We start from the raw sequence: 12,385 nt of genomic DNA on the forward strand, positions 1-12,385 counted from the left end.
ATTTCGGTAGCCAATTGGACTTCGTTTTTCTTAGAGACGTCAATATGTATCTGCTTTCGCCATTTTTAGATGGCGTCTTTGCAATAATGTCGTCAAAGTCTATCGGTACGTCATTGTATTTGCGCAAAAGCATGGCCGTTGTAGTTTGTGCAGTTGTAGTCTTTTTAGTTGTAGTTTCTGTCGTTGTAGTCTTAGTAGTCGTAGATTCTGTCGAGCATGTGGTAGTTTGGGGCTCATGTAAGAGTAAGGGGTACGGATATGGGACTAGGAATAAGTTAGCCGGCGGCACCGGCTGATTACAGTTCACGCAGACTTGCCGGCAGCAGGGCTGTAGGTCGACGCATACGTTGCAAGAGCAGCTGCATTCATCAGATTCGTAGTCATAGTCGATGGAGGGCAGTATGCCGCCGCTGCTCCCATAGGGCTTCTTGTAATGCCGACGCCTGGTTGGATACCCCATCATGGGGTAGTCAGGCTGTTCTTGGTAGAGACCTGGGCTCTGGTAATAGGCTTGGTAGTCTGGGAACTGCGCTGAAGACTCTTGGATAGAGTGGAAGATTGGTATGCTGCAGAATATTACCTGAAATCATATAGTTGTATTTATAAATAGGTAGTTCAAATTCTACCATTATTGGTTGATAGGCCCCTTTCCAGAGCATATACCTAACTCGTCCCAAATATAGCTTGACCTATTCCGGAACCATATTCAGACCAGGCTCTTAGTTATTACATTGATAGCTGTCTACAAAATACGTCATAACTGTGAGATAGGCAAGTAAAGTCCATGTTATCTTGTCGTTGGAATATACTCGTAGTAAAAAAAAAGGCTATTTTTTATCCCACATTTTTTTAACACAATCATTGTTTCGGACCATTTCCCCTAAATTAATTAAAATTTCGGAAAATGTAAATACTGGCTCTTTCCTTGCACAAAGGCTTAGTATTGCCATTCAGCGAGGAAATGCAGCCAGCATCCTCGCCTCTTTGCCTCTCACGGACACACTTTTATTTTTGAGTAAAATAAGTTTACATTTTTATTTTGTTTAGAGTTAAGTTTGCCTTAGTTTTAAAAAAAATCTGTTTATTGTAAAAAAAAAGATCACGTAAATATACTAATAAGAATGTAGAGACGCACACAAAAATAATGTAACTTATTTTTAAAAGTTTAACCAAAACTTCTAAAGATGTTCCTATAACTATTCACAAAAGTCAGTCTGTAAGTTGGCAGTTCAGATCAATTAATAACCCTCCTTCTGGCGCAGTCGGGTAAAAAGGTGAAAAACACACAACTGCTATGAATTTTCTCCTTCACATAGGAAACAGTAAAAGCAGTTAACTACCTAGTGGGAAGGTCTTTGTGGGGGATTCATAGAGATGATAAGAGTTCCTTATTAATCTATATATATAAAAATGAAACCCGTTTCGCGTTGTCACGGCATCACGTGTGAACGGCTGAACCGATTTCGATAATTCTTTTTTTTAAATGTTTGTAGAAGTCCAAGGATGGTTCTTACGGAAAAAAATATTAAGAAAATCTCTACGCTAAGGCGGTACGAAGTTCGCCGGGTCAGCTAGTTAAAAATAAAAATATACGAACCAGGTTAAACATTTTACGGGAACTGGTGCTGATTGTAGTAACACTAAATTGACTGTTACTCGCAGGTGGACCTTTCCTTTTTGTTCCTTTAACGCCATTGTTAGCGATTACGTTACTAAGTGCGGATTTATGTAATTTATAGAACAATCGCTTTAAATTGGGTTCCGTACGCAATTTGGTAATGCGTTTTTGGTTAATGATAAGTAGAGGTAGGCTGAAAATATGTAGAGAATAGAAGCTATTTTGTGGATTAGAAGTAAATAGTTTTTATTTCAAAACAGGTGATTGTTAAAATTTATTTTCTCTTCAGATGGAGTGATAAATTAGGTAAACATATGCATAAAGCACTAAATGAATAGCCTCTGTGAGAGATTGGTCTATCAGCAGCCTGATACTACCTGATTATACGAGTACATACTTTCTATAAGTATTTTGTATTGTCATGTGCGATACTCTGAATCGTCCCCTTTAATTTGACTCGTAACTGTAGAATTCCTTTGTTGGAGAACGGTATTCCTCCTTTGCAGTCCCTATGATGAACGTAGAAATATGTAATTTTAATTTCAAAATACGTCTCATTGCCGTCATAAGCTTATTAATCTGACGTCACGCGCCAGGGCAGCAAGGTGGAGGGGTCACGACCTCGGCCCGGCACTCCTGAAATAACCTGGTGGTTGGGAGCCATGCCAACACCCACTAAAATTGTGAACATATTTCACTGCGGTCCGATATATCAATACGTTTTAGTCTCGTTGCGGTTGGGTTTAGATGTTCCTCGATATGTTAATTGGATTAACATGGCTGTAATTTAAACAATATTGGGAGATTAGTTGGGTTTGGTTAGAACTTGTAAAATAAATGTAATAACCAATTGACGCACGGTTAAGGATTTGTCCAAACGATATCATATTTGAGAAGTTTAGGGAATACCCTTACTTGATTGCCCTTGTTGTGTCGGTTTTCTGAGGATGATTCATCAAACATACAAAAATGGAATAACTTATAAAAATTAACAGAAATGTATTCACGAAAAATAATTTCAAGGATGTGTTCAGTCCAGAATGTAATTTCGTAACTAGTAGGTAGTCAAATCTAACAATAATTAAAGACTGATCTGCAAAAACGCCATGCGATTTTCCGTAGATCTACATTAATATTATAAAGAGGAAAGATTTGATTGTTTTGTCAATATATGTAGAAACTTATAACGTCACTTATAACAGTTTAGGGATAATTTCAAAACAACTTTTTATACAGTGTGTTTGGGATAATTTAAGGCGATGTTGTGATGTCAATTTTTTTCGACAAAAATGCCCAAACGACCAAAACGCTTGACAAAAATCTTGCGGTTTTTTACGCGGTTATCGTTAACCAACGACGGATTAATGTTGACAGTGCGCAGGGCGTCAGGTCACGACCTCCACGCCGGATTTAGGCGCAGGTGGAGCCCACGCGGGAGACAAACATACGCGCATGACTCTACATAATATCAATAAATGTTGTTGTTGTAAGGATCATCATTTCTGCCAATGCTGTTTTTCAGGAAGTCCAGTTGCTGGATGTAAGATCAAGGAACGCCATAAGGAAGGCGACAAATTACGACCCACACACAATTAGTTACTAAAAATAAAAATAATGATGTGCCTATATGCGCCTCTTCTTTTTCGAGCAGCAATTCGCTAAACGAAGATAAACAACTGTGTGCCTACCATGAGTTTACGTTAGGTGTGCTCGCTAGCGACTGCGTAAAAAAATGACATTTAAATGTATGACATATTGTGCAGCGCCCCTAGCGGCTATTTTCAAGAAATAAAATCTTCATAGAATTTTTTGACGTATTCGCTAGCGAGCTCACCTAACGTAAACTCATCATAGCTGGGCACCGTTAATCAAATAGTTAACTTCGTTAATCGTTAAACCGTTAATGAAAAAATTAACTTCGTTAAACGTTAAAACGTTACATTTAGCAAGATTTAACGCAAGTTAACGTTAATCGTTAATCCGTTAACACATTATAATAAAACGAAAAAATAATTGTATGCAAGGTTCAAATAATTTCGAAAGCTTGTATCGCGAATGGAATTTATTTGGACAGTTCCAACTCCTTGCCAGACAGTTTTTTTAGGATAGCTGCCAAAGCCACGATGACCCAAACTTCATAATCCACCAACTTTCTAACCTATATTGGGAGCATACGCTGACAAACTTTCAGCTTTTATAAAATGACGTTGATCTGGCGTTCACCAGCTCTTAGTCTATAGTATCTCAATCTCAGAGCCTTGGTTCAATTACAATACAATTGAGCACCACTGTGCTCGAAAAGACAAATCCAACAAACCCAAACTCGATAAGTTTCCACCGTTTCGTCTAGGAATTCCTATGGCCACCTCCGGACTCCATCATCAGGACCCTGGACATCATCTAGTACTAAAGTGCTCGAAAAGACAAATCCAACGAACCTAAATTCGATGCGATTTCGCCGTTTTCATAGGAGTTCCTATGGCCGCCTCCTGACTCCATCATTAGACCAGCTCAATGGTACCACAACATTGCATTTTCATCGTACTTACATAAGTATATATACCAATATGCAGCTCAATCGGTTGCGGAGAACTGGTCTTAAATTCAGTTGCAAGATTTGTCCTACACATACTAATGTACAAGTGAAGTCATTATAAGCTGTGATATAAGCTTGTAAATAAATAAAAAATAGCATTTTTTATATCGTTTCTTTCTGGTTACAAAAACTGTTGTTTTGGGTTCTGGAAGTTCTGGAAGCCCGAATAGGCCAGTAGAATTAGATTTTAAATCGGAAATAATTCCTACAAAAGATTTTATTGCTTTAATGGCTTCATTGGTTGCCCATTAAGACCCTCCTAGGTTTTCGACTTCGACGGAGTTGTGCTTAAGTGGTGGGGGCCCCCGAAAGGGTCGCTTTTTCGATTTTCCGGTTATACCGCGTAAAGGACTTACCCTATCGAAAAGTGGTCTTCGGACGGACGTGGACGTGGAGAGGGTCATTAATTATACACATATTTTCTACTTTGCCGAACATTTGCACGAGAACGGTTTGTCCAAAACATATGAATTTGGTCTTTTTTAATGCAGGATTAAATGCCCTTGGAAGGAAGGAACCGTCAGGAAGACCACTTTTCGATAGGGTAAGTCCTTTACGCGGTATAACTGGAAAACCGAAAAAGCGCCCCTTTCGGGGGCCCCCACCACTTAAGCACAACTCCGTCGAAGTCGAAAACCTAGGAGAGTCTTTATGGGCAACTAATGAAGCCACTAAAGCACTAAGATCTTTAGTAAGAATTATTTCCGATTTTATCAATTTTTGTGTTTAATTCTACTGGCCTAGAACGTACTTGTCAGAACGCGTTTTTCTAGTGTTTTTCAGCGTGCCTGCTGTATCTTTTTGGTAAATAGTAGGTACTGGATTAACGATTAACGGACTTAGGATAATTTAACGGAAGTTAACGAGTCCGTTAACATTTTTTAAAGTTAACTTAAAAGTTAATCCGTTAATAGAAATGTTAACTTCGTTAATTAACGATTAACGGATTAACGAGTTAATGCCCAGCTATGAAACTCATGGTAGGCACACTGAAGTGTACAGCTGAAAATGAAGTTTATTACTATTACCTACATTTTTTACTTCATTGGAATGTAAAAAGGAAATTTAGAAGTGCTTTTGTTTATTAACTAGTTAATGTCCGCGGCTTCTGTCTGTCAGCCGATCTCAGGAAAAGTTGTGTAAGCTGAAAGAATCAACTTATGGTATAAATCAATTTTGTAGAAGGTGCATTTACTGCATAGCTAACCAATTTTTTCATTTGTTTTAAAGAGGTATGCCCTGCCATGCAGCAGACAATGAAAACAATACAAAGTAATTTTCTTTTCATTGGTACAGCATTTATGTAGGGTAATATCGAGCACAGTTCCAGACAGCTACTTACCCATTTTCGTTTTTTCTCTCGCTCTCATCAAATGGTGATTCTTTGCGATAGAACGAGACGACATTGGAAATGGGTAGCTGGAACTGTGCCAGATAGTGGGTACTAGTCATCATCAACAGCCCTTTACAGTCCACTACTGGACTATGAGCCTCCTCCACTATAGTGGAGGGTTTTGCCATAATCCCCACGCTTGGCAGGCGGGTTGGAGATCGCAGTTTAAAAGATTGATGTTTGTCAGAGAGCGCTGCTACCCCGTTCTCTGTTTGATGTGTAGTCCCTAAGTCGCCTCTTACGACACCCGCGGGAGTAGGGGTTGGTGACAAATGTATTCTANTACTAGTACTACGAGTAATTTTCAGTATACATACAGTAATTATGTAGTAATAGTATGCAGAAGTTAATTATAAATTACCTACATATTTTAATATGTAATTTATAATTAACTTCTGCATACCTCGAAATTAGATTCTTCTAACTCGTTCCTATCCCTATAGACTCTACATTCGGTGGATGCATCCAGATTAGCTGGAATCTGGATGCATCCACCGAGCAGTGTCACCAAAGCATTCAGAGGTTAGCTCTGAATGAAATTTATCGCCGCTATCTATAGCTTAGACGATCGGCTTTGTCCGCATTATCAGTGTTATCATTAACACCTTATCAAGTCACGACGCCGCCGTGACCGGTCGAGTCCCGCATTCGGTGCCCTTTCTTTGTTTTGTACTGCAACTGATACAGAAATATGTGAAGGAAAATTATATACAGGGTGATTAAGAGATAAGATTAGATCCGCTAGCGCAGTTCCAGACAAATGATTTTTATTGTTGTACTTAAACGAACGGTAGATACTGATAATGCATCGATTCGATGAGTATAGCAGCGGGAAGTACCGACTATAGTCAAGCTGGGTTGCACTCATTTTACTTTAACTTTGACAAACGTCAAAAATCTGTCAAACACCATACTAAAAACACCGGTGATCGTTGAAGTTACGGTCAAAAGGTGGTGCAACTCAGCCTTAGTTTAGTTCTTTTACATAAATATAACTAGACAGAATGTTTTAGACTAGCAACCACAATCCGGAAGATGTAGCTTAGGTTATCACAAATGTTATGTAGTCTTCCTGCTTGTTGGACCGATGATTTGATGAAGGTCATGAAAAGAGCCTTCATATGGGTGCCCAGAGTTCCGTAGGTTAACAAATACTACGTACTATTTCTTAGACTTAGATTTTTGTCGTAATAAAAAAAAATTAAAACTACTATCATAGATGCTACTATGTTGCATCTGGTAAATGGTACATAAAGTTATACATAGTGCAATTATTGTAAATAGTTTTTGAAAAATTATCTTAATAGACTAGACATTTTTTACTACTAAAGGTATTTTATGTTTTTCCTTATGCCCTAAATTGAATACTTTTAAAGACTTATTTTCCTTATGGATTGTCAATTAATAGCCTTTGCAGAAGTAATCTGGGTTGTCTTTCTATTAACACGAGTTACTACTCCAAATGTTACTTGAAGTTGTTATTCCACTGATCGATTGCACCTCCAGTGTTTACAGTATAACCGTCAGTTCTTCAGCGGTGACATCGTTTCACCGCAGAAGGTTAAGAGCCCCTTATCGGCCTTATCAGTAAGTATGTACCTAGTACCGCCCCATTTGCTCGTTTGACCTGACACCAGTTATCAGTTGCTCGGTGATAACCGCTGTGCTGTCACGGTACCTGTTGATTTTACCTTTTCAACCTACTTTGTAAAAAAATAACACAGTGTTTTGTTTTTGTGGGTTTTGGAACTTTGAATGTTTGAGTGTGTGAAGTGCTAAAGGTCACGCTAGGGTCAAATTTCAAAGGTGACATTTCGCGTACATTTAGGTAAATTGGTTGGAACTGTGAATCTGGTGTGACACTTCGGCTATCGGCACTTCAAACTGCTTTATCATCGTTGGTGGCATTTGTAGATATTGCTAAGTCTAGCCGATCAATTGATTTGAATTACAGTTATTGGGATTTCGTTTAAATTCTGATAACTGTAATTATTACCTACTTATTTCTTTACTTTTTATTGGATAAAGCTGATTGGTAAGTAATGACAGAATGTTTCCCCAAAATGTTTGTTGGTTTAGTTAGTAGAATTTGCACTTTGGATTGTTTATTCTACTGTTTTCGGATCTGCTTTGGACTATGTTTTGACTTTGGCTACAGTAGGTAGAAAATATAGCCATAAGCTGTATTACCCACATCGTGTAAACCCCTTAATTTTGACCTGAAAAAGTGCAACCAAATGCTGAAATAAAACGACGGCTTCACAATTTTTGAACCATTCGAAAACTTTCTACATTCTAATGCCAATACTTAACTTATTTAAAGGCCAATGACCTTATTATCTATCTGCTATTTGAAGCATTTCACTATAACATTAATGGTGGTAAAAGCAATGCCTTGTTAGTTTTTATAGCTGTTTCTATGATCGATCTGACTGAATTTCAACGAGTGTTTATCGTCAATGTGACTAATGTCTTATCTCCCGCCTTCGCTTGATACGGACGTTGTAGTTATATTTATGTTTATAACCTTTAAGGCCCGAGGTCGCCAGTTGAGGGTTAAATACAAAATAATCCGTAAACAGTACTAGTGATGTCAAATTACTGACTTAGATATTTGCTAAACAATTAATGTTTCAATCATTATGAAATATTCGCTGAAAAAGAAATGTTTCAGTGAATAAAAAAACAATTATACATTAACAGATACTGCTACTAGTGGATGAGTAAGTACGAGTGACAAGAGTCTTTACGTCTGCATTTAACAAAAAATTATTTTTAAGAATGCAGACATAGTCCAGTCAATGAATGCCTTAACGACGGTGTAGAGAGAAATCCGTGGAACACAATTTCTGACCTCGGGACTTTATTTAGCCTAGTTAGGAGGTGAACATAGCAAAAGTCCCCGCCCTTAGCCCTTGAGCCGGCGGGGAGAGGGGGGTTTAAAGGTACCACTTTTCGGTTTTTCGCTTAATCCTCGGAAACTATGCGTCCTAGTGACATGACTACTATGAACCAAAAAAAGCTTATTCAATTTGCTACAGGTGAGACCGTCAAGTTTTTCTATATCTTGTATAGTTTTTGCGGCATCTGCTCTAGAAGGTCTGTAAAATTGGAAATTTTATTGTTGTCTTACATGTTCCTTTCAGGAGAAAATCGACTAAATCAACATTGAGCAAACACTATAGACATGCGGGAGCATGTTAAGCCTAGTTCCATGGAGGGGACTGCACCGTGCGTATATTTAGACGAACCAATTAGAGCCACTTTTGACTCCTCATCATTCAAAAACTACTGTGCATTAACACTTCAAATTTGGCTNTATGATCACATCTCCTCCTACCGATCTGAGCTCAAATGGCTACCTGTTCCTCTACGGCGTAATGCCAGAATTCTCACTACACTTTTTACCATCCTAAACGACCCTAATGCTCCTTCCTATCTTAAATCTCAGTATACTCTTTTAAGTTCAACTCATGTAAGGCAACTTCGTTCCTCCAACAAACTTCTTCTTTCTACCCCATCCCACCGCACTGGTTTCCTCTCTAATTCATTCCTTCTCCAATCTATTCGCCTTTGGAACGCTCTTCCCGAGAACATTAGGCAGGCTCCCAGCAAGTTTGTGTTTAAATACTCTGTGCGCAAGCATTTCCTTGAACGTATCTCGTCGTCTTGATCTCTCTTAAACCTTCTCGTTATCCACCTTATATTATGTATATGTATGTATTTATGTAGGTATATATTTTGTATTAATATATTATAATATTTTATGTATTATATTAGTATAAGTTTTTTTGTATTTGTACTATTTTGCACCGCCTACTTAAATTCTCTGTTTTGTCTAATTTTCTGGTTAGCTGGAAGAGAATGCCACATGGCATTAAGCTCGCCTGTTGTACCACTGTTTTTTATGTGTGCAATAAAGATTTTAAATAAATAAAATAGATAAAGATTATCACGAAAATCTTTGACCTAGCCGTTTTTTTATTTTGAAAGTTGCGACTTTGGTTGTGACAAATTATTCACCGACAAACTGACAAATGACTTAAGTGTTGTCCTTTGAGATAAGTCATTATTAGATTTTTTTGGATCGGGGAACACATTGACCAGCCCACCTAATAAAGTCCACGGTGCTGCCTACAAAGTCGGCCAGGCCTGAAAGTAATAGCCTATGTGCAGACCACCGATTTTTAGTTGGCCGATAGTTGGGCCCGATTTTAATTTGTATGAAGAATCGGCCAAATCGAATCGGTGTAATGTGCGCACTGCCATACATGCCCATACTGAACTGCTCGACTAAACAATCGGCCGACGAAAAATCAATGGTCTGCGCATAGGCTTAGTGGTGAGTCTCGTTAGCAGCTACATCACTTACTCCTTTACTGGTGTCTCGCAGGGAATAAGCCTCTGAACACACACATTGGTCTCGGCAGGCCTGTTCATCTCCGCCAGTTTACATCGAAAACAAAACACGCACTATGGCCCACCTACAGGATACTATTCGACAAGGCCTCACATACGAGCGAACATTGACTTACACACGCGTATTCTTGTGTATGATGGAAGAAAATAAAGAAAATGGTGTACTAAATACTGTGCAGTATTTAGCTGCCTAAATAATAATAAAAACACAAAATTTTCCGCAGTTTGGCACCTCACGTCACATCATTTTACCGAAGTCAGCCCTATAGCTTCGACGCAGTGCCGATCACTGACGTTTGTCAACAAAATGGTGCTTTGACTCTTGAGACAGACTAAATTACACCATATTGTTAATGACATTGAGCATAATTTTTTTAAATACCTTCGCGAAGTAAAACTTCTGTACGTAGTACTTATTATTATTCTGTGGTCTCGGGCTTGTGTGCGGTCTGCATTATGGTGCTCGAGCTTGACTTTTGCTACTTTCTCTTTCGTCGCAGCGCGTATTCGTCGCTACTCTCGTATTATAATAATAATAATAAAATCATTTATTTGCAAGAACATGGTTACAGATTGGTGTTAATTTAGTTAATTCCAGCATATTCTGTCGCATGCGACGTGCAAAAGTTTTTGTTCTTAAAGTTATGTTAATTATTATTGCTACATTTAGTCTTAGATTTTATATATTTCCCCGCGACGACGCAGTCCAACGTCAACACCTATGTATCTCATTGAGAACAGACATTCTTTAGCAGCTACGTAGGTACTCACATTAGAGATGACACACGGCACGTTGCTTCGACGCAACGCATTGAGTGCCACACCAGCGGTGAGTTGTCGCATCACAACGCAGCTTACTCCAAAGTCACAGCGTTAATTGAATGGTTAAGTTTTCGCAACGCAACACGCCTTATTTACCTGTCTCTTTGAGTGTCGCGCGCACGGTGCGACTACGTAGCGCAAAGAAAACGCCTGTGTGGCATTTTTCTTAATAGTCAGTGTGTCTCGCTGGAAGCGAGAGCTTCCTAAGAGCGACTTCGGGTTGTGTGCGCTCTGCATTATTATAATGCTCGAACTTGGCCGCCGTTTACATTAGAGAAACGCAACACGCCTCACTTTCCTATTTCTTTGTGCATCTTGCGTGAGTTTGTACAGTGCGTCTCCCAGGGAACAAGCGATTTTGAACACTCACGTTAGTCCTTAGAGCCCTGGCATGTGCCGCAAGTCCGGCGGCGGCGGCGGCGTGCGCGCTTCAAGACAGCGATTCCGGCTTGTGTGCGCTCTGCATTATTATAATGCTCTAACTTGACCACTGCTTGCATTACAGAGAGATGCCACACGGCACGTCGCGTGAGTTGTCGCATCACTACGCAGCTTACTCCAAAGTCACAGCGTTGATGAATGGTTCCGTTGTCGCAACGCAACACGCGTCATTATCCTGTCTCCTTGTAACGTCAAAGCCCACGTGGCATCTACTACTGGCCAATGTGTCTCGTTGGTAAAAAGCGTTTCTTAGCAGCTATCATATCACTCAAGTTAGTCCTTAGAGTCCGGGCATGCGCAGCGAGATGTCTTTGAACTGATGCGTTCTCTCTCGATCGTCGCAACACAGCACCTGTCTCTTAGTGCCTTTGCGAAAGTGTTGCGACTACGCAACGCAAAGTCAACGCCCGTGTGGCATCTTTCTTACTAGCCCCTGTGTTGCTCATAAGATAGGCCCCCTTAATTTAATTTATTGTCCGTGTTGCATAATCTTTTCAGGTTTTAAACCTTTGTTTGTCACCTGTCATCCGCTTTGCAATGGAGGGAAGTCGAACCTTAATTTCGAACTCCTCCTATGTTCTTCTGATTAATTTCGTTGCGGGTCCAATGACAGTTTAACTTTCCCCCGGGACAAACTTGACCTTAACTGGTTGGATTTTTGTGGCGGTCAAGCTGTAGATCCTGGCTACACAGGAGTTGCAGTGGTGGGAACGAGAGGTGGGAATAGTCCCGTAGCCCCTGTGTCTCGCTGGAAACAAGAGATTCCTAACAGCAACAGTGATACTTACGTTAGTCCTTAGAGCCCTGGCGTGTGCCGCAAGTCCGGCGGCGGCGGCGGCGGCGTGCGCACTTCGAGACAGCGACTCCGGCTTGTGTGCGCTCTGCATTATGGTACTTGTGGCTTGAACGCCGCTTGCATTAGAGATATACCACACGGCACGTTCCGTGAGTTGTCGCATCACCATAGCATTGATGAATGGTTCCGTTGTCGCAACGCAACACGCCTCATTATCCTGTCTCCTTGTAACGTCAACGCCCACGTGGCATCTATTACTGGCCAATGTGTCTCGTTGGGAAAAAGCGTTTCTTAGCAGCT

General features: G+C 39.9%; 1 protein-coding gene across 2 annotated transcripts in view; it reads right to left on the bottom strand.

Moving 5' to 3' along the window:
- LOC114366662 (vinculin-like) overlaps positions 1 to 12,184 on the bottom strand; it is a 60,361-nt gene extending 48,177 nt beyond the window's left edge. Inside the window, exons 1-2 of one of the 2 annotated variants that reach the window (XM_028323603.1) lie at positions 12,127 to 12,153; positions 11,219 to 11,270 (exon numbers count right to left, since the gene is read on the bottom strand). Coding sequence is in view for 1 of the 2 variants with exons in the window: in XM_028323601.1 (XP_028179402.1) it covers positions 12,078 to 12,176 (99 nt within the window). In the remaining variant the exon portion in view is untranslated. Of the gene's footprint in view, positions 1 to 11,218; positions 11,271 to 12,077 lie in introns of both variants that reach the window. The other variant, XM_028323601.1, reaches the window with a different exon arrangement.
- Between the last annotated feature and the right edge of the window lie 201 nt (positions 12,185 to 12,385).

This window comes from Ostrinia furnacalis, unplaced genomic scaffold, assembly GCF_004193835.3.
Source record: "Ostrinia furnacalis isolate ACB-3 unplaced genomic scaffold, ASM419383v2 OfSCF0657, whole genome shotgun sequence".
NCBI lineage: Eukaryota > Metazoa > Arthropoda > Insecta > Lepidoptera > Crambidae > Ostrinia > Ostrinia furnacalis.